At 39.5% G+C, this 27,745-nt stretch overlaps 1 protein-coding gene across 6 annotated transcripts in view; it reads right to left on the reverse strand.

Annotated features, from left to right (window-relative positions):
- Nucleotides 1–27,745, reverse strand: part of peak1 (pseudopodium-enriched atypical kinase 1) — a 110,621-nt gene that overhangs the window by 13,366 nt on the left and 69,510 nt on the right. For 5 of the 6 annotated variants that reach the window (XM_067590393.1, XM_067590395.1, XM_067590390.1 and 2 more), the window contains 2 exons: nt 14,907–18,427; nt 5,147–5,394 (listed from right to left, as the gene is read on the reverse strand). In XM_067590393.1, coding sequence (XP_067446494.1) covers nt 5,147–5,394; nt 14,907–18,292 — 3,634 coding nt within the window. In that variant the 5' untranslated portion in view covers nt 18,293–18,427. Of the gene's footprint in view, nt 1–5,146; nt 5,395–14,906; nt 18,428–25,153; nt 25,222–27,745 lie in introns of all 6 variants that reach the window. The other variant, XM_067590391.1, reaches the window with a different exon arrangement.

The raw sequence follows: 27,745 nt of genomic DNA on the forward strand, positions 1-27,745 counted from the left end.
GAAGTACTGATGTATGAAGGCAGACAAACACAAACAAACACTCCTGCCTTGTTTCTCATTAGAGAAGAGAGTGAGGGGTGAAATTCGGCTGCAGGCGGCTCATCATGCGTCATCCAGGGAGCTTTTAGTACAATCACAATATATGCATCTACACAGCTGGTCTGCATTGTGAACCTCACAAAAACACAAACAGAGCATACCCAAATTTGCATACGTCCTTGTAAAAAGAAGACTAATTAGCGCAACAACATACAAACAGTCTCAGACGAAATCCTTAACAAGAAACAAAGACCCACGCACCTTTAAAACCCTCACAGTAAACAAACAGCGAAGCACCTCGATAGCGCATCTGTTCAACGCTGTTCCACAAACCCACACTCCACGCTCCATCACTTCCAGTTCTTTTTCTCTCACGCACCACGTGATCACAGCGATAGGCTTTCCCACACACACAACTTCATGTTTTAAGTACCCTGCTGTGTATGTTTGACAGCTGTGCCTACCTCTCTCTCTTCCTCTTGTTGCTTTCAGGCTGCCTGATTTTAACGTACTCATTGTTCCACCACAATAAAACCTGTGATGTATTGTACTCTACTGATAATATGTCCACTGACAGTAAACTAGTCGCAAACTGACTCCAAATGGGAACTAAGTAAGAAAAATTTCCTCATCATGGTCTAAGAGAAATATGTTTGGTCTGCAGTAGTATTGCAAACCATGGAGGAGGGTATATGGGCCCTTCTGTAATTTTTTGTATGATTTAGATATTTTTATCTTCTATTTTCTAAGTCTATATCTGAAATTGGCAAGGGCTGCTGAGACAAATGCTTAAAGAATTAAGAATTAATTTTAAAAATCTCCCCAAATTTGTCTTTGTTGCTTTCGAAGGACAAAAAATAAATAAATAAAACATTTCAGCAAGCCACTGTCTCTCTCGCAATTCCTCCCCGAGTGTACATGTATATGGATTTCACTACTCACATTCATAGTATTCAAAGCAAAATTATTTTTCCTGCATTGTCATGTAGATACAAATGGGAACAAAACAGCAACATGCAGGGATTTTTTTTTGCCTTTTTGTGATAAAAGATATCAGACAAGTGTTATGTAGTACCAGTAAAAAAAAGTATAGATAAGCAGTATATGTTGCCTCCTGATGATTGTCTGATTTCTTGCTTTCACCTCAAAAAGAACATTTTTATGTCACTCTTTGACTTCAAATGATGTTATGGAACTTAAGAATGAGATAACAAGCACTTACTCCTTTAACTTCTATTTCTACCCTGCGCTGACTCCATTTACACTACAAAGATCAGGTTACGCAATTTGTCTTTCTTTTTATTCCGTCTGGAAGTTCGGTTTACTTGCTAGAAAAGATTAGATCTGTGTTCTACAAGCAAAAGAATCACTTGAAAATGAGTCAAACGCATCCAAGTGAACGATTCAGACTGAGGAGAGAGAGACTTTTGTGCCTTGTTCATACTGGACTTGAATGTTTAAGTGTCAGTGCAGACAATGAGGAACATTTCCAGGACACAGACAGCATGATAATTAGCTTCAGATATAACATGAGGATAAAAGCTTTCTACTTTTTGTAGACTAGTTGAGAGAGATATTGAAGATGTACTGCATATTGGATATGACTATCAAACATTTGACAGTCTTAGTAGGGCAGACAGACAGGCCCTGTCTGATCTCCCATCTGACTCTTCTATCATAATTCGCTCCGCTGATAAAAGGTGGGGCTTTGGTTATTATCAATAAAAATGACTATGTAGCAGAGTGCTCCAGACAACTGCAAAATAATACTTTTTATATTCATTGACCAGGTGGCCCTACCCCCCAATTTAAAGTCATTTTCTCAGGGGTACTAGACGGTTTTTTGAGCCCCTCAAATCCACCTGGACAACCCATAGTGTCGGCCACTGACTCTCTTACTTCTGCTATTTCCACATTTGTTGATTATTTTATCAGACAACTGGCTGAACAGCTTCCTTCTTTTGTTAAAGACACAGGTCATGATTTCTGTCTTGGAGCTGTTTCGGGATGATTTCTTCCTGCAACGAAAAAAGTGTGGCTATGGACTCCAATATGTCTTGTAATGTTGCTAGCTTGTATGTGAGATATCTGGAAAAAATAAAAATACTTAATAGTGCAGCCAAACCCTTTCTGTCTAATATTCTGGTTTACAAGAGGTATGACTACAGTCCTTTTGCAGCTTTTTAAATTTAGCTTCTGAAACACCTCAAGTTCACTATAAATTTATGATTTACAGAGAATCAACTTTCTTGACACCTGGATCATCCGTAGAGACAATATATTGTACACTGACTTGTATACCAAACCCACTGATCGCAAAAGCCTTTTAAGAGCTGACAGTTGTGATCCTGTTTCTCTAAAAAATAGTCTACCCTGTAGTCAGTTTTGCAGGTTGAAACAAATCTGTAAAGCCCCTTTTGATTTTATGCATGTAATGAAAGACAAATTTAACAAACGTGGCTACAAAGAACAACAACTGGACATTGCTGTTGAGAAGATAAATGAGATGTTTAGAGTGGACCTTTTCAAGGGCGTCCAGAAAAGTAGGAAAGGGTTAGTTCCTTTATTCATCATCAAGTATTCCTGTTGTGCCGAAATGATAAAGCCTGTTGTGTATAGACCCTCACTTATATAATGTTTTCAATGACCCCCCTCAAGTAGTTTTCTCACGAGGTAGAAACCATGGAGATGCTCTAGTCCGTACTGACCTGCCTCCTCCAGAAATCCTGCCACAATGCACGCTGGCCCCTATCCCTGATAGGAATTACAAATGTGGTGCTTGTGCGCAATGCAAGAGTACTTTTAAATGTACTGATTTTAAACACCGCATTCAGGTAAGAAAACCCCTATAAGGGGGTTATTCTTGCACTACAGTACTATGTGGGCAAAACTAAATGTGCCCTTAAGGTGTGTATAGCGGACTATCGCAGCTCCATAAGATGTACAAATATTACCTATCGTGTTGCAGCACACTTCATTGAGGCTGCTCATGCAATTTCTGCTCTCCAGTACATGACCATAAAAAAAATGAACTTTTCTAGAAGAGGGGACAACCTTGATAGGTTGTTGTTGAAAAGAGAGGCTTAATGGATCTATTCCTTAAATACCCTTGTCCCTAATGGCCTAAACATTGGTTTTTCATTTATGGTTTATCGTCTCGTAGGCGTCTTGCCTCTATCTCTGTCCTTAACCTTTTCTACATTTTATTTTTTTCAATTAAAAAAAATGTTTTCCTAGTATATTTCTAATATATTTATCCTAAATCTACTTGTGAGATATAATGTCTATACCGTGTGGTCTCCTCTTTAGGAAGCCTGTCTGAGCTGGGGGTGTTTGGTTTTCCTTAAAATAGTATTTGCTATGTCTCTCCTAATATTATGTGTCTTGATAAAGCTGTGTTACAGACTCTTATCTGTCTTTTGATAATTATATGGAGACGCTTTTTGATACGTTGCATAATCTGAGCTATTTATCAATTGTATTGTATCTTTCTAATGTTTACTTGTTTCTTGATATCTATATGGAGACGTGTTTTGATATACTGTATAACATAAGCTATTTATCAACTGTATTGTGCTTTTCTAATGGGATTTTTAAATGGCATATTAATCAGGTACTTGCTCATCCTACAGTATGTAAATGTGCTTGAGGACACTCCTCCCCATGACAGAGCACACCTGTGTCCTATCCCATATATAATGTCTGTTTAACTTATTAAACTAGTGTTGCATCGTGGCTATGAGTATTCACACTTGCGTTCCTCCTCTCTCCCATCGAAAAGCATTCATGACATTAAAGACAGTACTGTGGTTAGTCATGCGGTACATGTTATTGTATTGTGGTAAGGTGGTAATGTGGTTAATAGTGAAGCCCTACTCAAAACTCATAAATCATGTCAAACATGTTTCTTAGAGTGGGTGATCCACTTTCCTTACATCTGTGCTTTTCCTAAAAATGTGACACAAACAGGAGCAAAACTCTCAGAGACAAAGACTGCAAGCTTCAGCTTTAATAACTCATTTCAAATTATTCTAGATTCAAAGTTGCAAGCTGTACAGTGGGTGAGAAGATGTGTTGAGATGTTGTGCTCCGGCTGGTTTAGCGAGGAATAAATTATTACTTATCACATGTGGAGGTGTGCTGATGCCGGAGGAAAATTAAATCAGACATTTAGGAGTGAAGTGAACTGCACAAACTGACACAAACTGTCAACATGCATCCACAAACCGAAGTTAGAAACCCTTACAACAACACTAAATAGAACCTCCATATAGAGGCATATTATGTTTTCTCTAAAAATACATTCCATTGTTGTTGTTTTATAATCAAGAAATTATTAAAAATCAGATTAAAAAAAATCAGATAACATTTGCAGCACAGACACTGGTGTTTAACTGTGTATACTTTTATTGCTCTGAGGGATTTTGGTGCATAATCTGCAACTAATTTGCATTTTCTCTCCATTTTTCTCTTCACTTTTTTTATGTGAAGCATATTGTGAGCTATACTGGCTGCAACAGGACCCTATTTACTGTAATGCAGTAAACAGTGTCTTTTGGCAGCAGGCAACAAACAAGTTTTAGATGTGTTGGGATATAAAATAAAGATGAAAATCCATTTATGCATACAAAGTGATAATCATATTGTCATCTTAGAAAGACAGCGTACTGTACATGGAAGGAACATGTTCATTTTGACAATAAAATCTTGCAGACTTAAACCTGACAAGTCAGATGGTTTATTACGCAGAACCAACTGAGAAGTCGTCCTTGGAAACTTTGGAAAAGGGCAGGCACTTTCATAAAATATTTGGCAGGTGATTGGATGAACCATCTGTCTATCACCGCCTATCACAATTTTTTATCTTGGGAGGCAGCTGGATTCACGAGATCACGTCTCTGGTTCGGACACAAGCGCGTAACTTGAAGCCTGAGAAGATGGATTCTTGTGCGATCTTGTGATGTCAAGATCTTGCGAATCCAGGTGTCTGGCAAGGTAATGCAGACTTTATAGTGCCCACAGTTACAGCACAGTAAGTAATGTTTTAAGTATTTTGTCAGCTGTCGTTTCAGAAACCAACGAGTTATCTTGGACGTGTCTTTCTTACCCAGGTTGCTGTAGGTAGCGCTGCACTGGCTGGAGGCGGGAGAGTGGGAATGATGGGAGTGATTCCCGTCCTCTTCTGGCTCTCCTAGGCTGGCGCTGCCCTCGCTGGCTGAGGCTGGTGTGGCAACCTGGTTTGTGCGGCCCTCCTCCCCCTCCCCAAGCACCAGCCCCAGATTCACTCTGGCAGGCAGGGAGGCAGCACCGGGCAGCTCCCGATCCCTGGCATTGCTGGCACTGACTGGTACCTGGCTGCAGATGACAGAGACAGACATGGCTTGTTTAGTCATGAAAATGTGGAATACTTGATCTATTTACCGTGCAATTAAATCATTTTGTTTATTTTCTCGATTTGTTTGAAATCTATATTTCCCACTGTTTTGACTTTATTCCGTATTCTGCTTATGACAAGGTTTAATTCCACATTAAATTGTTTGCAAAACAAGTTAGAGAAGAAGCAGAGTGATAATAGTGAGCTGTACTGCAGAGACTAGATAAATAAATGAGCTGCTTTTGATAAGCGCTTCAGTCTGTCATTGTTCGTCTTGTCTAAGATAGTTAACAGTATTTAACATCACAAGATATGAACAAAATACATAGAACAAAGTTTTGATATTTGTAATTTTTCAAACTCTCAAATCACTGCTCGCTCGCTTCATCAGCTCACTCACATCCTTCTCAGCAAGTGATGTATTAGAGCCAGCACCGCTGTAAGTGGGGGGCTTTTGAAGTCTGATGCATTTCAGATGCAACTACACATACATTGCCTGAAGGAAGGTGGAGGAAAAAAGGCTAAGCAGGTCACAATGCAGTGTGTTTATACGTTTTTGAAGATCCTTCTATGACAGTGGGTGGCTGTGATTTGAGATGTTCAAAGAGGTGCGATTAATTTCATCTGAATCTGCCACAACAGATTGATGAAAAGGTGTCATATTACAGTGACTGACTTAAATGTGATTATTAGCCATCTCCTTTTTAAAAATCTGATACTTCACAAAACTCTGGGAGTGTATGAAAGAATTCTGGTTGTCCTGAGGGATAGTCTAATGAACCATGAAGCTTAACAAGATAAACTGCGACAAAATTTCCCCTGGTGGGATAATAAAAGTTTGACTTGACAAAATAAAACAAAAACAAAACTGTGTCAGTTTTCTCCTGACTCACATATTTAAAGTGCAGCAACACTGACGCAAACTGTCACCTCAAGAGCTGTATGTGAGCATAGAGGAATGTGATATTATGAAACAAAGCGCCTGCCTTCTTTATGATATTCTGCATTTAATGTCTCTATTGTTATCAGAATGACTTACAGCATCTTAAAAATGGATGTCATATCATCATAATGTACTGACAGTGGCCCAATAGAGTTGTGGGAACTAGAAATCTGGGTCATATCTTACAGTTTGTTATCATCGAGAGAGTGAAATTGGAGAGTGCAATCAGTGTGAAGTACCCGGGGATGTTATGAAGAGACTTGTCGTACACTCATTGCTGCCAGATATGCAAGTTGAACAATCTGACAATGTGTCTTCTTAAGGAAGTGACAGCGTGACAATTGGCCCATGGGGCCTGTCTGCATCACCATATTAATGCACTGTAAAAAAAAAAAAAACTTTTCTGACCAGCTACAGATTGATTCTTGTCTGTCAAATATGGACCAAATTATAGGCATCTAAATCTCCTAAATCAATTTAGAATTAAGACCAGCTTTAAAAAAAAGTCACAATCAGCAAGACAATATAATAATTAAATGATAATCCTATAAATAACTTCCAATCCAAACACTGATTCTAGCCAATTATTTTCATACAGGAGTTGAGAGAACCAGGCTAACAAGTTGAAACAAAACTACAACGAATCATCGAGTAAAATGATGCAATACAGTAACAAGAGCAAAACATTAAACATGCAGTAGAACTGACGATGACAACGTGATAGTAAAAAAGAAAGCTTTCTGTCAGCTGGTTGAAGCGGGGAGGCAAGAGCCAATTTGCGCAACTAAAAAAAAAAAAAGAGCTTTTTGTTAACCAGAACATCAAGACAGATTTTTTTCCACAGTCACCTGGATAACTGTGTCTCGCTGTTCTGCGCTGAATAAAAGCTCAACAGCTGGTGTTTCATTGAGAGCCATCTGGGATCAGTCTGCCCCTCTGATCACAGTAAATAAGATACTCAAAGCGACCCGGTTACTGACCCCTGATCTCTAACATTTCAGTCGCAGCCTTTCAAAGTAACCTGTGTGAGAGATTAAAGCTTCAGACCACCTGGGTTGTGGCCACCCAGGTAGGGTGACATTCTAAACTACAGTAGATTTTAACCTCCATTGTGATACACGAAATACCCGCTGCTGGTCTTGCCACAGTGACTACCATCTGTTCTTAACTACATTTCAAATTTTCTTGTGGTGACATATTGTTTACTATCCTGACACTGCAGTTGGATACTTCTTTCTCTTCAGCCTTATCTTTTTTGTCCTTGTGGTGAATAATAAATAAAAAGTATTTCAAATAGGCTCAAAGTAAAACTGAAGGGAACATAAATAGGGAAAAAGGTCACACAGCGTTTAAAGAGCTGGTTACATTGCCACAGGGGTTGTCATGGGTGGGGCAGGTTGGCAATATGTTTGTATTATCCTGAATCACACGTGTTATTTCCGTTGACTGCAATATTGGAAACACATGTTCCAAATATGACTAATGATTTATGCCATCATAGGCAAAAGTCCCTGTCAATAAAAAGTCCCATCTCAAGACAGAACTTATAGGGGGCTTGTCCAACTTAATATTTTAGTCATGTAGCATAGTCTTTTACAACATGTAGTGCACAAGTAAAATAAACTAATATTCTTCTTATTCTATCACCAACTAAATCAAGTGTGTCTAGATCATTTTTTTTATAAAAGGTTAAATGAGATCTTTGAATAATTGTTTTAGGCACTTTGAAGATGTGTGATGCAAAGACAATACTAAACTTAGCTTAAAATTCACAATCATTCGTGCTGACAAATAGCAACATGCAGGATCTAAAACAATGATAAAATAGTAAGAAAAAGAAAAAAAGGGTAAAACAAAGTAATACACAAGGTATGCATTATCAACAGAACAAAGAGATGAATGACTAGAGAGAAAAACTTAAATATTCAGTAATATAAAACACTGTCCAGTTTTCGCTTTAAAGATGATTATCAACTTCTATGTAAACATTTTCAGGCAGAAACAGATACTGAGATAAATCAAACTCACATTCTTGAGAATCACTATTTCTGAATATCTTAAGAGGTTCCCTAGAAATGCTTCTGCAGTAGAAACATCTTATATCGTACTGTTATTTTTGAAGCAGTGATGTTCTTTAGGAGAACACGAATCTGTGATATTTTGACCATGACATGATAGAAATGCGAGTGTTCAAAGAAAAAATCCAGTTGCTCAAGTGTCTGTCTGTATCCTGGGGCACTATGTCTGAAGAAAGCATCAGATCTGACATGTTTATGATCTGTCTTTGTAGACCATAATCCCTCTGTGTCTCTTTAAAAGAGAGTCAATCGATAGCCTCCAAGTTGCCACAGTGAATTACTTTAGCACTTGCCAGCAGTAGACAATTGATATAAAAGGCCCATCATGGTTTGTGAGCCAACTAGAAAACAAGGATTAAATAAACCATGAAGAGATGGAGGCATAAAAACTGAGTATACTGTAATTACAAACAAAACAGCATAAAGTAGAGTGTGATATAATGGAATACAGATGGTTTACCATAAGAAATCTGCCTGACTTGTACACGTTAACTCAGTTTCCTCTTCTGTTCTTCCCTGTTCGGTCTACGTGAATAGATTGGTTTCAACTTGACTGCAATTACCTTACTGTACCTTACACAGGGAACAACTAACATTAATCCTACTGAAAACCAAACTATTTATGGGTTACAATTAGCTAGAAAACATCCCAAAACAGCATTAAAACACAAAGAAGACAATCACCAGCATATACTCCCGTATAAACAAAACATTCAGTGTAGACAGACAGCTTGAGAGGCCCTTGACACAATAAATACCTTTATGGCTGCTACACGTTTCAATGTCAGGACCTGACTTGTTCAGACAGCATGAAGCTGCCTCAGTACATTTCTTTTTTTTTTCAGACTTCTGCTGTGAGAAATGAACAATCGTTGGTCCAAAACACAAATCACGAACCTCCACTCCCAACTAAGTCAACAACTTCAACTGGCCTGGATGGTCACAGGTATTTACAGAGGTGAATGAAAGAAAAAGGCTTCAGTTCAAGCTTACCCACTGTACTGGCTCACACAGCTTCCCATCTGGAAACCTTGAATACAAGGCAGAGGTGAATTCACATTCTAGCTAGAGCAGTCACTGCAGGCTGGCCTGTTGTGAGGAATCAAAACATATTTCCCTGCATGTGTCTTTTCCTCGTCTTCCTCTGCTTCTCCCTCTTTGAATGTTCTTACCTGTCTAAGGTGAGGTGTGTTTGCCAGCGCTGAAGAGCACGCCCACTGTCAGCCAATAAAACAGCTTCCAGTCAAAAAAACACAGCAGTTAACCCCTCATCTGCCAATCAATACTAAAGGTCTGGAGAATGATCTGTGTGACTGGTTCATGACAAGTAATCACTGACCTGACTGGTCTGTTTACTGAGGGCCCATTCAGGTTTTTAAGAAGCCTATGAATCATGAAAGTCCATTCACTTCCTGCAAACTAACTCCAGTCCTCCAGAACTACAGTACTTTGCAGCTGCATTGACTTGAGGGACCTTGTAGTTAATAAACTCAGACAACTTGTTTGAATAATCTACCTAGCCCCTTAACGTATGTTACTAAAGCGCTGAGGAATTTATTCACATTCCATGAGCCCATTCCCTTTGTAGACTTTGATTTTGTCACATCTTCCCCCACACCACCACAGGAAGCTTGGGAGTGGATAGAAACATAAGAGAGATGTTCAGCTATTTTATGTTTTTGGGTCAAGTCAAAAACCATGCGCAAATATGTGAGAAAAACATAAAATACAGAGTGGAGTAGCACTGTAACACCGATCCTACAAAACAAGTGAATAAATAAGTTACTAATTGACCAGTTCACAGTGTCTGCTGTAAACAGCAGAGACATAACAAACTGTCCAATAAAAGACGGTAGGTGTAAGGAAGATAAGGCAAACTAGACCAAAGGTTAAAATGCTTGACAGTGTTTCAGTGATGTGACTTGTTTAATCCGGTTTGCTTTGAAGTGCTTCCTCATTGTCTGATATGGTTGTTTGTACAGTGTGTAAATGTACCTCATACTGTGTGTGCATATACTACTGTACTGCAAACTAACAATGACAACAAAGTAAGAACAACCTAATCTATTATTTTGGAAATGTTTTTAGAAAAGTAATAAAACTTTAAAGATTATTGCTGATTTCATTACATTTCATTAACAGCTGTTCGTTTTTTTTCATGTTGAGACAGCTGTTCCCTGATGTTGAATGCTCAATTTAACAGGAGAAACATTCGTTGTATGAGGGATACCCTGGGGATACTACAACAAGTTCATCTTTGTTGCTGACATCAGCTCTTCAGACTAAACATGGTATTGGCCAGTGTTGAATAGCCATCAAGTTATTTTACTCGACATTATAAACTTAAGTTTCAATGACTCTGTGTGAAGCAAGAACAGCAAAAAACTCTGCTGTAACTAATGAATTGGATTTTGGCATCAAACTTTTGGGGAACGTACAGTATACTGGGTACCCTTCAATACATAGAGCACAGAATCATATCCAATTTTAGTATGGTATTAGCTAGACATTACATATTTTTAGCAAAACTAGCATATACTTGTTACTTGGTACCATTTGTTATGAAGTGCGAGAAGAGACAGGAACTTCTGGAAAGAAAGAAAGAAAAGATGGGTAGAGCTGAAGCTTGAGGAAGAGAGAAAAGCAGCAACGCTAGAAAAGAGACAGAATGGGGCCGTGCGCTTGACAGGATGGAGGAGTGAAATATTTAAGAGTTCACAAAGCTCGGGGCTCAAAGGAGAAAAATGTGGAAGGAAGGCATGGAAGAGGATTGAAAATTACACAAAACAGAGAAAGTGATGGTGGAAAGCCAAGCACCTTAAAATATACCCACAAGATGTGGATAATATGGCAGGGACATGAAGAGAAATGAAGAAGCAGATGAAGGCAGTGTAAGGGGGAAGTTCACATATGAGATATCAGGTGAGAAGATGAACAAGAATATCTCAAGTACAGTACAGTAGGTGTTTTTTCCCACTAAACACATGCGTGGCTGTGAGATGCATTCTGGTTTTCTGAGTTTGATTATGTGTTTGATTAAACAAAATAATGAGAACTTTTCACTTAGCATTCAAACTCAGAAAAAAATCATGATATCCCAGGAAGAGGTGGTAAGGTAATGCTGTACTGACCTCACATAAGGCCTGCTGCCCAATGCCCCATTTACTAATTAGTTAACATGAATTATATATTTGTAATTGACTGGGTAGGGTACACAGGCACTTGTGGAATATTATAAACACTGAAAATATTGCATGTTTGATGCGACTTTTTCATAATACTGTAGGAAATCACAACTCCTGAGACATGAGTTTTTTTATGTATCCTGTACACCAGGGTGAGTCAGAGGATCCATTGTTGAATCACCGACTGACGAACTTGAAGTACAAAGGTTGGGTTTTTTTTAATACTAACTTGGCTTTATACACTCTAGAATAAATCACGTACTTGGTGGACTTGTTTTTTTTACTTCAAGTAATTTCCTGCTGTGAACAGGCTTATAAATATTGTGTAATAACGATGACTGCCATCAGATGGGTGGGAGATGTTTTCAGTGTGTGTTATCCAACCTGCAGTCTAAGTGATTAATACCTCACATTATTAGCAGTGCTTTTAGTATGCAGCTTTCCTGATGAATGATGTTTTTGTCTGGCAACTGCAGTGTCCATTTGACTAATTATCTTTGAGTGAAATGAAAAATAACACTTAGCTTCACTTCTAAGACAAAAACAAGTCACATTAAAGAGGACCTATTATGCTCATTTCCAGCTCTGAATTTTTAGTTTTGGACTCCACTAGAGTAGCTTTGCATGATTCACAGGTCAAAAAACTCCTTATTTATCTTATACTGAACCTTTATGCAGTTCCTCAGTATAACTTCTGTCTCTTAACAGTCCTTTTGAGCTCCTGTCTCTTTAAGGCCCCCCTCCTGATGAGCCCACTCTGTTCTTATTGGCCAGCTTTCTGGAAGCTGCTGAGGGGCAGTGTGTATAAGAGTCGTATTTTATTACCGCTGATGTAAATCAAACATTTCCTGCTTTACTGCTTCAAATTACAAACTTTTAAATGACTAAACAATGGGAGACTTTTATTGTGAAGAATTTACAGGAAGTTACACATGTTCCTCTCTGAATTAGCGGAGCTTTGTTAGCAGTGCTAAAAACTGGTCTAAACAACAACATATGGACATATTTGGCTATTTGTTGAGTAAAACAGTTAGAAATAATGCAGGGAGGAATAGCATAAGCAGAAACAGCCACAGTGATGATGATGTTTGATGAAGAACTGTAGACGACCAGCACACCTCCAACAGGTAAACAAATTATTTTACTTGTAGTGTAATGGAGTCATGGCCCGGTGTGACTACCCCCAAAACAATGGAAAAATGCTATAATGTTAGCGGAGCAGTGCAGTGAACTCGCATGCTATGTGTGGAGCAGATGACCTATAAAGAAATCTGTCATGAGCCAACATTTTAACATTTTATATATATATCTATATATATATATATATATATATATATATATATATATATATATATATATATATATATATAGATAGATAGATAGATAGATAGATAGATATATATATATATATATATATATATATATATATATATATATATATATATATATATATATATATATATATATATATATATATATATATATATAGATATATATATAGATATATATATATATATGTATGACTGAAAATAAGGAAAAGCATAATAGGTCCCCTGTAGGCATGAACAACTTTATAATTTAGAACTGAAAATATGGTGCATCTAATACCATGTGTGAAGAGTTCACACTCATGCTGTCTGGCAGACGGTACAGGAGTCTGAAATGCAGGACCTCAAGGCTCAAAGACAGTTTCTACCCCCAGGCCATAACATAACATAACATAACACCTCCAAGCCACTGCCCCTGCCGCCCACCCACAAAAGAAAGGACTTAATGCAACTTTGCACACATCTGGACAATATGCACACCTCGTTTGTCATTTTGCACATACTTTTATACTGAGCACAACTGTTATCAACTTGTCTACCTCAGTATGTATGGATGTATGTGTGTGATGGGTGGATATGAATATGTGGGTGTTTGTGTGTCTGTATATTTGCCTACAAATACTTTTTTAGATTAAATTTAGTTTCTAGTATATTTTCAATAGAGTAATTGACTGCACCAGGTAGAGAAATAGCGAACTAAGAATTTCATTGCATTGATAACTTGTTTATTCTTGCATATGACAATAAAGCCTTTGAATCCTTTCAATATGGGTTATCTTTATCTGCCACTATTACTCACGCTACTCACACTTACTTCAGGAAGCTAAACACAAAGGGCAACAGCAGGTCAAAGACAAATAATTAACTTATTATGCAAGAATACAGTGACTAAACAGGAGTGGACTGATGAGTGAGTATGTGTTGTGTGTGTGTGTGTCTGGCTGGGTGAGTGAGAATTTGATGCATTTTGAGTAGCTGAAGGGAATATGCCATCTAAAGAAGTGATTAATAGAGTAAAGGTCGATCTGACTGCTGTTGGGTGACTTGAAACAAACGGAGGTCCCCTCCTGGAGGGAGAACCACTGACCACAGATCCTGCTGTTCACGAAATAGATGACATTAGGGAAGAGACCACATACACTGCACAACCCATACAGTTGACTGGGCAAGTGGGTGAGCAGACATGCCAAATTAAGATCAAACACCTCTAGAATCTGTTATGAAGGATCTGTATGATAGGGAGAGAAGCACCCCTGGCACTTTGGAGGAGCAGCTGGCAAAGGTTGAGCATCTTCATTTGAGCTGGGTCCCATGAGTGCACTGAAGGGAATGCATGTAGGTAATGGTAATACAGGCTTTGCATGCGAAATGATTCATTAGATCAGCAAGAGTTGATGTACTATAGGCAGGGCATGTGTGAACTGAGTTGATAGATTATTAAGAATTCCACTAGAGGCCTTAAAGAGAGAGGCATCTTGAAATAAACATTTGTGAAAAAACAATATCTATCTCACAGACGCCAAAAGCCCTAACCCTTTCTACAGGACTTCAATAATAGCATAAGTGCATTTTGTCAAAATCCTACAGGTATACAAATCTATTCCATGCACATATGCGTACCTTGCAAATGAAAAGAACACATTCTTGATCCCCTTTCCAATTACATACAGACATATCCACAATAAACACTTCACTTTTTGGTTTCAGATTATCCGTGAATTCTCTGTAATGGGGATTTAGTTTAGCAACTTTATATTTTCTCTAACAAATAAATCCAAGTATTCTGATGAAAATCCATATTTATCTTTATCATATTACCAACTGTATAAACATAGTTGTAAACACACTGATTACTATGAAGTACTACTATTACAGGCTTGACTCTGGTCACTGAGGCATATTTTAATATTGTGGTGTCTGAAGAGTAAATAAAACCTTAGAAAATCCCGGACAAAATACCTCATGTCCTTGCTGTTGAGATCGCCTCCAGTGGTGTGTGATGGTGGTGTTCGCCCTGGGCTCAAAGGTCTGGGCTCCTTGCTCTCATCAGGTGTCAGTAGTGCAGTTTCTCTGCACTCCTCTACTCGTAATTCTCCTTCTCCATCACCAGGAGTGCTGCCACTCTCTGGTTTGCAGGTGAATATGATGGTTGGTTTCTGAGTGGGATCCTCAGGTTTGGCCTCGGTGAACCACTGGTGATGTTGAATTGGTGGTGGTGGAAGCATGTGAATGACTGTTCCATCAAGCCCAACCAGCTTCCCTTTCTCCTTCTCTCTCTCCACCTTCTCTCTCTGTTCGTCCTCCTCTTTCCGCCGACGAAAAAAGCTCTTGAAGGAGATCCAACGTTTGGGTTTAGAACTTTCTGTTGAAATACGTCTCCCCTCTCCACCTGGACTTGCTTCACCTTCACTGGGTCGTACAGGAGAACTGGAAGCGGAGCTCTTGGTCCAGTTGCCAAAGTGTCTCTGGAGGATATTAGAAGCATGGTAAGGGGAAGATGTAGATCTGGGAGGGGGGAAGGGGGCATTTGGCTCTGACCGGGTGCTGGAGAGTGTAACAGCAGCAGAGGCACTCTGGGATTTAGACAAAACTTTCGAGGGCGTGTCCTTCTTGGGTTTGGAAAGACAGCCATCAGTTGCAGAGAAGAGAGACTTGGGTCGTGTGAGGGTCTCCTTCATGGCATCAGGTGGCAGGGCGTACAGCTCCTCAGAACCGAAAGTTTTGTCATGTGCTGAAGGTGACTCTGGAGGAGACTGAGGAGGCTGGATGGAGGCCACAATCTGTGAAAGCACAGCACTGGCCTCCTCCCTGTGGCTTACCACTGTTCCAGACGACAAAACTAAGTCTGTATCATCATCATTACTGTAAATAGTGTCTCCACTTGTCTTGCAAGTGCGTGAAACAGCATTGGCAGTGGGGCTGTTTTTAGGTAGGTTTGCAGTAATGGCAAGAATGGCAGGGGAATTAATTGATGCAGTGGGAGAGAGAGCCCCAACATTGGAGCTCATCACAGTGCTTGTCACAGTGCTAGAGTCTGTAGTGGTTCTAGGTTGTAAATTTGGTGCTTTTGACAATGCTTCAAGTGGAGCTTTTGTCTCCTCAAAAGAAGCTCTCTCTGATGTGCCTCTACCAGAGATGGTTTTCTCTGTTGAGGAGGACTGGACACTTTCAGAAGATCCAATCTCTTCATAAGTATGACTGGTCACCCTACTACCTACCCCTTTTGGCTGGTGCAGTTCCCCACTGAGTCCCAAGAAGCTCTTGTACACAGCTAAGTTGTCATAAGCGCTTGGATTGATAACGATAGGTACCTTTACAGCATTCTTGGAGCTGCGGGCATAGGCTGGCTCATCTCGGATAATAATGGGAAAAGGAGGCATGCCTGCGTTATTGAAACTGTTGAACTTGATCTCTGATAAGTTTGGGGATTTCACTGGTACAGTGCGGGAGGAAGACAGCCCAGCAATGGGAGAAGTGGGAGCTGACTTGTGGCTGAAGTGTTGAAAAGGGATGGAGGGGCCAGGAGTACTCCCAACCCCCAGATCCACTTTAGGTATCTTTTGGCGAGGACTTGTGCTTGATGTCCACACTTCTTGGTAGCGTATGCTCCCTAATTTCTTTCGGGAGGTACTTGAGGGGGCAATAGATGTGGTTGATGTTGGCTTCACAGGCGAAGATGGAGAAATAGGGGAGGTTGGAGACAGGGACTGACCTAAAGGAGTGCTACAGAATGATGTAGGGCTGGAAGGCATTGACAGGTTTTTGGGTTTTGGAGTAGAGTCTGGAATCTGTTCATCTTTGTTGGCCATAGATGCTGACACATCCACTACAGTATAAGGCTTACAGATAAGCGATTTTTCCAGATTCACTACACGGTATGGTTTAGCTTGCTCCTCTGTAGGACTAAAACTGATAGTAACTGGTTGACCTGGAAGGGCTTGAGGCATTGACGCACCTTCTCTGCCATCCTGTTCTTCTAATCTAATGGCCAGGACAGCTTTGTGTGTTTCAGCCACCTTGAGTGGACTCAGCGCTCTGTGGACGGGCTCCTTTTTTGGAGGAGAAGTGCAAGGGACAGGTGCTTTGGAGGATGTGGGAGAATGCAAGCCATTTCGAAGAGCACAGGACACACTGCTCCCACTGCTGGAGGTTGTCCGAGAATCCTCTGGTAGTGATGACGATGACTCTGGAGAAGTGGTGGACTCTGAATTTGTGAGGAAACCACTGCCTTGCATGTCACGAGGTCCATAGGGAAGAAGAGCTCCATTGGAGTCCATGGAGGGGTATCCATTCAAGATCTCATCATAGCTATCATCATAGTCTACCGCACAAATCCGCTGTAGTGAGCGGTTGCGCAGTGGAACGGTATTCCACTTTTTTCCTGCAGCAAAGGGCACCGGAGACAATGTGGCTGCACGGAAATGTGCAAATCGTGGTTGGCCTCGCATACGGATCTCCATGGCTAGTAACTCTTCATCACTTTCATCCCAGCTCTCATGTTCATCATCATCCCTTTCAGATTCTTCCTCCTCATCCTCCTCATCCTCATCATCTTCGCCTTCACTAGAAAATTCTGGGTAGCAAAAGCGACCCCCCTCTGCACTGATGATGTCTGTGCTATCACTAAGGGATACCCGTTTTTGAGCAGAGCCACCACCGCTACTGCTGCTTCCCATGGCAAGACAGCTTGAGGCTGGAAGGCCTCTTTCCAAGGACCGTTGGTATGAGCTACTGATTCGCCCCCAGAACAAGTCTTTAGAGACAGAAAGATGCATGGGGTTTGGGCCAGGGCCTAATCCAGCAATCTCTTTTAGGACATCTGTCAGTCCACTGTTGTTGTTATTTCCACTAGGGGTCCTTGGGCTAAGTTGTCCATAACCTTCAATCTCCTCAACGCCATCCTCTCCTTCGTTGTTGTTGCTAGGACCACCTGGCCTCTTACAATTCAGTCCATTGCGATTCCAGACCGCGAAGGCTGATGTTTTGCCCTGTTCTATTACATTTGTTGGTCGTTGCATGTTGCCATCTGAATCCAGTCCTGCAGAAGAGCAGGGCAGCATCATAGTTGGCTTAACAGCAATGGTTGGCTTCTTAGCCACTGGTGGACGGAAGTGTCCTGAGCGGGAAGACCCACTGCCAGCCCTCTGGGAGTTGTTGGCAAGGTTAGGGTTGGCTCTGGCTCCAGCAGGGGGTGGAATCTGTTGCTGAGATGCTGGAGCCCTCTGCTCAGAGGGATGCTTCCCTCCACCACTCTGGGCCAGACAGTGCAGACTCTTAGGTTTAAAGCAGTTCTTGCACTCGCCTGGTTTCCACACGTGCTCGGTGAATGTGCTGCAGGCGGACATGGCTGCTGTTCCTGTGAGGCAGCCTGCTGGGTCAGTGGACAGGAAACCCCTCCATGAAGCTACTGGCTACAGGAACTAACTGTAGTACAACAATGATGAACTTTACTCAAGCCTCAAACATTGGGGATACCAGACCTGAAAAAGAGAACAGAAGAGGAAGGCATAAATAAAACGTATTTTTAATAAATAAATTTGTATTTTTTGTTAATTAAATTTAAAACATTCATTTGATTTAGTTGCAATTTAATGCATCACTTCACTGCACAGAGTAGTTATGAATGTAGTTAATTAAAAAGGTATGCCTATGCAGGAACAAACTACTGAACCAAACAAGGAAAATTAGATCCCGCTATACAATTACAATTGTCACACACACAACTGAACTGAAATAAAGAGGGAAGCAGAAACATAAACTGTGTGTGAGAGAGAATGAATTAGGAAGGCAGTGCTACACTGTCTCCATTAGGTGGCACACTTTCTCTACTGAGCAGCCAATCTATCCTATGGGGCAGCAATCTGTCTCCTGCTAACTCACAACTGGACCTATAAGACTCAAAAAGCAGAGGGGCAGAAGTGAAGAGGATTAAGAGAGCTTATTTCTGAATTGTTGTCTTGTATTGTTGGCTGTTTCAGCCAGGCTTAGGTGAGATACAGGTACTGATATTGTCATTTAATCAAAACTTCCAATGTCTTAAAGTCTATGAACTAGAACGGTTACATAGAGGATGGAAATAAAATGTGCTTTAGCTGAGTTCACGTGTACTGAGGTCTGACAATGCCATGGAGAAAGAGTTTTTCAGACTCATGTATTTACAGTGCAGTCTGTAAGTAGTAGAAGGGTACCCAGGCTTTGTGGTTTTGGCTCTGTTTTCTAGCACACTAGATTTGAAATCAATTAACAACTCAGGGGATTAAAGTGATTATGGGTGCTTAGTAACAACCACACTGGAACTGTGTAGGATAAGTAAATCTTTCCATATGTAATCACTACAGATTTAGGACAATGAAGCAAGATATGATCCTAAACATAAAGACAATGAAAGGAGTTCTTCGGGCTGTTCAACTGTTCAAGGCAGTCCCCAGACTTTTCACTTGCTGAGGCCCAGACTGAAGGGAAAAGCCCCCAAAACCAGCAAAAACTGAAGAAGGCTGCAATAAGACCATACCAATGAACATACCAAGGTGCATACCAAGCATCAAGAACTTAAGGAATTGGTTGCAAAGACTATGCAATCACATATCAAGCATAATGACTCACTTTAATTTAATTTTAGTTTCTTCAATACAATTTGGACCCCTAAAGGTGAAAAAATGCTCCAATTTCAACATTGTGAATGTTAACTTCAAATATGGAGGTCGGCGCTTGCACCATACAGTAATTCTTTCATTTCGAATCCAAAACAAGCACATTACCAAAACATCAAAATACAAGAAAAAACAAAAGGTTACTCTCCTAATACTGTACTACATACAGGCAATAAACTGTCAGTCTTTAATATTCAGACGTATGATACAAAAAAATGGTTGCAAAGCCAACTACATAATTTATGTGTTGTTTCTAAACTTGTTTAATAGTCTATCAACCTACATAGAGTACAAAAGAAATAGGTTTAAAATCAACACCATTCAGTCTTTGTGAGATAACAAAGACTGACATTTAAAAACTCGAGCACAAGCATGGTCTCCTCAGGTTATCGGCTCCAGTGCAAATCAGGTGCATCCTGTTTTCTCGGTCAGCCAGGTCACACTTTGTGGCATTGGGATACCACATCCTTTCTTTTTTTTAAATTACACAGTTCAAAAGTACTGTGTTTCCCATCTATCACGCACAGACAAAACAACTTTGGTAAAACTTTATGGGTCCGACAGATATTTACTGGTAAAGAAGTGCGCAAATACAGTGATGGCTACTTTCATCTGTTTATAGTTAAATAAGGGAAACGTAGGATTAAAGTTCTTTGTGGAACACTTGTTACCATTTTTTTAAGTCACACTCTTGAAATGAAATATTTAATCTACTGGAGACGGAAAATCCATTTGTATTAAAAAATTGCTTTTTTTTTCCTTAGTGGTGTGATACTCAAACAACCAAATAAAACCAAGCCATACTATGAAAGCTTGTTTAATAACTACACAACCTGGTACAGTTTTCACAGTATTTTTTATACCTGAAGCCTGCCCTGGACAGGTCCTTAAAGCACAGTACTATAATTTTTAAACAAAGGACACCATTAAGGTGTAAGGGTACAACATAAAATATCATAAACCTTGAGTATAGAAAGTAAGAATACTTTCTTACTAGAATTCGGGTTAGAATTAAATTTCATACAGAGAAAATGCATAAAGCATAAAGCTTAAATCTGAGTTTAGTAACCTCCTAAGAGAATATGCCTGATGGAGGTAAACAAAACATGACTATTCAAAAAATGTGAAAATTCAGAAAGAATTGGTAGAAGCACTGCAAGTGTCACAATACTGTGGTGTTACTGTTGGCTTGTAGAAACGTGGTGAATTCTGTGATTTTGTCTTGGGTTAAATGTCAGCTTAGTCACATACAGTCCAATACAGTCGAAAGGAGGCAATTGCAGTTTTGGTGTTTTCATTTTTCTAGTTCAGTCAAAAAATACACTCCACTGTAAGCCATGAAGCTATCTCAAAATATGATTTGAGATAATATGTACAGCTGATGATATGTAAAAATGTGAACATGTAGGCCTCTAGATTTAATATTGAGGTCTATAGTAATTCTATCGTTACAAAGACATCTTGATCTCAATGATATTACCCAATTAAATAAAGGTTACGCTAGATACAAGGCATTCAGATTAATAGTTTTTATTTAGAGGTTAATTGTTCCCTTTGAGGCTATAGATCACACACATATTCTCTTGACCACAGCCTTGGAATCTAATTGGGTGATATTTTGACACAAAAATGATCGAGGAGCTTGTATAACAGTTATAGTTATCCTAAAAAATAAAGTAAAAATTAAAATAAAAACTCAAAACTAGAAACATTTTAAAAGCCTACTTCTGCTGTAGACTGTTCCTGGCTTCTATCAAAAATCGGCTTTTCTTGCATGGACACCTATCAAAGGTTTACAGTTCTCTCCCTCAGCCAGTAAAACCTGATTAAATGATCTCTGCTAGAGCAATATTCTATTGGCTGGGGTGAGATAGCTCATTCAGCTCTGTTTGATGTGTAAAAGCTGCCAAAAGATTATTATACAATACTTGGCCTGAATACACTGTTTGGCCAATGGTGTACTTCAGGGGAGGTAACCTATACACAGAGTGAGGAAGTTCATTCTTACACATTGCTTGACTTTGGACGATAATAAACCAAAGTAAACAAACAATGACCACACTAACACTGCACAATAACTTCCTGAAGACCTCAATTCACAAAAAGTAAATGACAGCTCCGTGTTCTCTTCTCTTCTGCTCTGATATATTAACAAAATTAATATAACCTTAAGCAAAGCAAAAGGAAAAACATGTGATCACTGCTGTGCTTTTATGGGTGACCAAAACCTGCATTTCATCAAATAAAGCTCAGGCTATGACTCATTGTTGGGCTGATGCTGACAGGGACGAGTAAATCAGTCTTTTCATCCATCTAACAAGGTCATGGGTGTCAGATCCTGTACGGAAGGATGTTACCATGACAACACCCTGGACCTGCCCAGGGCCTGAAACAATAGAGCAGGAACTCCTGAATGAAAGTTTGCTGATCAAGTCTTGATGGGTGGGAGAAGATTTATCCTGTCACATTGTACAGGTTGCATCCTCACAGGAACTAAACACTGTAATTCAAACAATATTATTCATAACCTGCTGGTGATGTGAAATGTAAGTACTGTGTATTTCTGTGGCAGACTTTCAAAGCTTCATGAGCAACTGTCAGAAAAGCCCCCCAAAAAAATTAATTACTGAGTCTAATATGTGTCTCTCCACTGTCTGTTACAGTTGAAATCCACTGTTCAATAGATTAAACAAAAGCTCATTTACAACAACAGCATCCAGAATCATTTTCAAGTCCAGGACTCTGTTCTCCTTGAAACATATTAGGACACATTTAAGACTCTGTCTGACACAGATTTAATGCAGCTGTGTTGCACAACAAGTATTTTCCAAATGAGAAAATGGCGAGCAGAGAAAGGCATAAAAAGCGGTATTAACGATAATATTTCAATACTTTTTGCACATTGAGAAAAAGTTGAATTGCTTTTATGAGATCTACACCAGACATACTTTTGTTGGAAAAGATATTATTTCTTCACTGACAGACACTGGAAGAGGTAGGAGAGGGAACAGTTTTCTTTAGAAATCAAGATAAAGAATCCTTATTGTGTTTACTTTCTTCAAAGCAGTGAGATGGAATTATGAAAAGCAGCTCCCATGGTGCATTATAATAAGATAATTCAGTTTTTCATGCTTTTTGAGTTTCTGATCACGCTTCTGGAACTCCAGAAATATCAGATATCCAATATACGTCACATACACTTACGCGCCGACAGAAACCCTCAGTGGCGGATGTGACAGCATATTTTACTTTTCTCTCAGCCATCATTAAAATTCTGCTGGTGTTTTGATTTCTTTTTTTTTCTTCCCCTTGCCTACACAGTGGGGGCTGCTAATGACACTGCCTCTATCATCCAGCGAAACTTACTTATATTTTAGTTTCTCATTAAGCCAAAGGCAAAAAGTAGTGCCATGTTGTTACTGACAAGACCTCACAACATCTAATCTGGGATGACAGTTATGCCTTGGGGACGGCAACAATCCCATCTGCCCAACAATCCTTTCCTAAACCATGCAGTCCAGTATTTTTAGTTCACGCAGCTCACAGTGCAGGGCATATCATTTAAATATGATATGAGGTGGGAAACCTCTCTGATACAAGCAATCCCTCTCACTTATGTAATCGCCTTTGTCAGTTTTGTTTGAACATGAAAATGATTCTATTTCTAGTTATACTCTCTTTGCAATAAAAATGTTCCTGCTCATGGCCATCAGCCAAATAATGGACTGCTATTTTTGTGTTACTTGCATTATGTAACATATATTACACAACACAATTGAAATGTGATGAATTACGATACAGCAAACTGATTTCAAAATAAAACCCTCACCACAAAACATTTTCAGTATTTACAGGAGGGATGTGTTGCATAAATACAAAAAAAACCCAATTTAGTGCTACTAAAACACTCGTTTGTACATCTACTGTGAACATTATATTTTTCTTCTCAGGTGTTTGGGGTTGTTCTGTAATATTGACTGTGTCTCATTGATTCAGTCTTTGCGTGTGTCCACAGTGTGACTCTGCACCATCTTTGATTAGAGAGATATGAAGCAGCACTAAGCCACCAGCGATTATTGGAAAAACGGGGCGGATGCATAGACATATTTTCTCTCCTTCTTTGAAATTCTGTCTGTTCGTTTCCACCGGTTTTCCTCTGATTTGACAGTCAAATACTGAGTGAAACCTATGAAATGAATGTGATAATTTGTCTATGTTAGTGTGATATTCTCCTGTCTGCTTGGTTATCCTCCTCAGTCTTGTTTTTGTTTATGATTTCCTTGTTTGCCATGCATATTTGATGAGGCTGAGGAATTACTGTTGATAATTTAAATGGATTCCTTATGTATATGAACTGATTACGGTTTGAGGTAAAAGAACAACTTCTCTCCATCTAAAATATGTATTCTGTAAATAAAATGAGATTTATGTGTGCTCCAAAATCAATGTAAAGCTGAGATCTTTTGTATCTTAAACCATTGTGTTATTCCCATATTTTGCACATTTCTTTAGCAGTTATGCAAGATTTTGGTTTTAGTTGCACATTCTTGTTTAGGCCCCAGATTTGTCCTAAATCTGCCTAAAAACAAAACAAGGCAGAGGACAGAATGTGACTGCTCTGCAGCTCTGTAGCTGTAATAATAATCAGGTTATTGCCACACTTCGATTGATGTGTTTACAGGCATTTAATAAAATAATGATGGAAAATGTGGTTAATGTGATTTTATGAATAATGTTCTATTGGAAGAACTTCAAATCCATCCTCATTTTTGTCAACCGAATATTTCATTAGGATAGTTAAAGTTGATGTGTGGAGCTGAGAAAGCAGCGTGGATCAGCACAGTGTGTGTGTGGGAACGAGCCGCTCATAAGAAGAGCTAAAGCCTAGTTTATTTGTTCACCCAGCAGAATGCCGCATCCCCCTGCGCTACAGTTATTTTGTTTTATGAATGGTCAATTACATGTGTCAACATACTGTTCTCCGCTTTGCATGTTAGACTGGCTGAAATCATCTGGCAGCGCACATTATAGCTCCTATTCACATAATTGTGTCTGTTGTGGGCCAGACAAGTTTAGATTGTCTGCCAGTTCAGATGAAGAACACCATTTTTAATGTTTTTGTTACATGTACATGGATAATTTACCTTTTGGTAATTCTGAAAAATAATTAGCAGAGAAATTCAGTATTTGTCAGACATTATGGATGACTAACAACCTAAATCCAACAAATGAACAAGAAACTTCCTGTGATCATTTGTAATTAATGTGTCACATGCCTTGTTTGTTTCAGTTGAAGGCAGTAAATGTTGGCCTTGCCTGTGCTGCACACTGTGTTAGAGTGACATGTGTTTATCAAACTTAAATGAATAGATGAGGAAAACTGCATCGGGAGGCAATATATATTACCCAAGATTTAGAGGGGAGGAATTTTATAAATGTTCATGTGAGACTTTGGTAGTCTATTGCCGGTGGTGACAACCAAATGTGTTTAATTTGAGATAGATAACATCATGAAAAGTCTGTAAAAACACAGAGGTCTCTATGTCTAGTCCTTACTTAGCTGTTATGTACCATGTCTCTGCTTGGAGACGGATCTCATTCCTCCTGGTGTGTCAATAGGTCACCTACAGCGAGTGAATGAGAGGAGCAATAATGAAGTTTTAATGTTCAGCACACGTACACAGCGCCGTTCTACATACTACACGGGGAATTGAGTGCTTGTGTTTAAGTGTGTGTATGTGGACTTTCTAATTGCAACAAGAAATCCTGCTTTTTTTCCCTTAAGAGGCATTTCTAGAAACTATGAATACATTGGAGAAGTGCATGTGTGTGTGATCCAAATAGTATACAACAATACTCATATTCACTGTACGGTATGTGAGCCGCTGCTGACAGACAATGCATATGAACTTTCTGGAGCGAGGAGCTGTGGGAGGTGAAAGGTCAGGTCAATGATACCTCATCGCAGAGGTTGCATTTATTAACTCTGTTGTTAACCTCAGCTGCCCTCGAGTCTGTCCGCTCCTTTCCTCTACCGCTTTACAGTTTCTCCTCATTTAATGAGACTCTTCTTTCTCATCTTTGTTTCTTCCTACTCGATTCTCTCTCTTTCAAAGTTTTTCTTTGTTGTTTGTCTTTTCCCCTCTGGCTCAAAATTTCCCTCAGCCTCTCTCCGTCTCCTTGTCCCTACCCACTCACTTTCTATTCACTTTTTATTCAGGCTGGGTTTTTTTTTCTCTAGGCTTTTTCTTACTGCTGCCTCTCTCCTGTGAGATATGTAAATCTGCCTTCCCTTCTGTCCCTCTTTGCTTCACAACAGGACTTCAAGATACAACCGTCAGACTTCAATTTTGCAAACCACCACCGTCAAAACCCAAACTAGTGAGTGACCACACGCAGACAACTAACAATAACTTATTATCTAGGTCCTTACCAGCAAACATACCTTCAAGGCACAAGAGACACCAAACCAAAACCAATAACAAGCCTTTCCTGGTGTTTAACTTTTGTATGTGATTCTATTGTATATGGCAGGCAGTTAGGACATCTGCATTCACCACCATGTTTTCGAGACAGGCAGTCTTTGGCTTTCTATGAACATGCATCTGAATATAAATTAAATGCAAATAAATAAATCACATATTTTTCCACATTTTCAACCAGTAAGCTTTGTTGCCATTTATGTAAACTGCAACTGATTGTAACCGTTCCCACTGCCACTAAAATGTGTAGTTAATGTGTCTGATGCACCTGCGTTTCATGAACACCTTTTTCTACACCTCTGTTGACTGATTGTTGTGAAAACATATAAGAGGAAATTATTTAACACATTGGTATAACTGCAAAAATAGCAGATTTGGCTAAATTGCAGCACTGTATAACTGTGTTTTTATTACATCTAATGTAAACACTTTCAAGTTTATATATATATGTATAACTTTTTTTTCCCATGTGTGTTTTCAGTGGAAATGAGTGTTCCCATCTGTGCTGTCAAAGACTCTGATTTTTGAGTCGGCCACAGGAAGATATAAAGAAATTTCACAGCTGTATGAAGACAACTGAGGTTGTTTGCATGCTAAGCATACACAACACAAAAAAAAAAACACAAATGCAAACACATGCATGATTCAATCCCATATTCCCTATGAAATGCTGAAAATTCAGTGGTGTCACTTGCGGTTTTCTCTAAATGACAAAAATTCTGAAACAACAAACCAGTCACACAGACGACAAACACCGCACAAACCGACAAAACTTTGCCTCATTAAAAACAAAAGGCTGTCAAATACGACAGGAAGCTCCGGAGCAGGTTTTCTATTGGTTTTCTGCAACTGTAACTCAGTAGTGCAGAGTTAGCAGTTCCGATGAGATGCAGTGTTGGCTGACGATCTGTGACCATCTGCTCATGATTTGATAGCAGCAAACGCTGTCTGGTTTTTTGCCAGGTGAGATATCACACAACACCTGCTGCTTGGTGCCACTACCACCAACACACAAGCCCCGTGGGACTGCAGAGTGAGACCCAGATTTGTACCGGGATAAGAATAACTTCTGAGGAGCGACTGGCGGGTTAGAACTTTATTTACCGAAAGCTACCCCAGTGAGATTAATGCATAAAACATTTTCCTGTGTGTGTGACTTTTCAAAAATAAGAAACAGTTCACGAAATTAGTTGCAGTAAGCAGTGAACCGGCCCAGATCTTCACAATAAGGTGAATGCAATCACTGTGTAATAGGGAAATAGATTACAAAGACAACCACTCAGTGTGACTACTACTTCTCTATCTAACCCCCTGCAGTAACACAGCATCACCGTCTTTAAACTGTATTCCAACCCGATTTAATTGGAGTTGAATATATGTGCTCATTAGGAATTTTAGAATGATTTTAAAATGACTCTCCTGACAACACATAGGACTCCTCTTGAAGTCCTACACGATTACAAATATTGAATCTTAGACAACATCAAGTGTCTTTGCTTAAATGCCGGTTACACAAAGGGAAGTTTTTGAATATAAATGGCCTATTTTTGAACTCCCACACCTATACCATCCTTTCATCTTTTTCATTCATCCTACACACCTGACGTCTCCCTCGTTTCTTCCTTCATCAATTATTGCTCAGTGAACTGATATGCTGGAGAAATAC

Source organism: Thunnus thynnus, chromosome 5, assembly GCF_963924715.1.
Source record: "Thunnus thynnus chromosome 5, fThuThy2.1, whole genome shotgun sequence".
NCBI classification, from domain to species: Eukaryota; Metazoa; Chordata; class Actinopteri; order Scombriformes; family Scombridae; genus Thunnus; species Thunnus thynnus.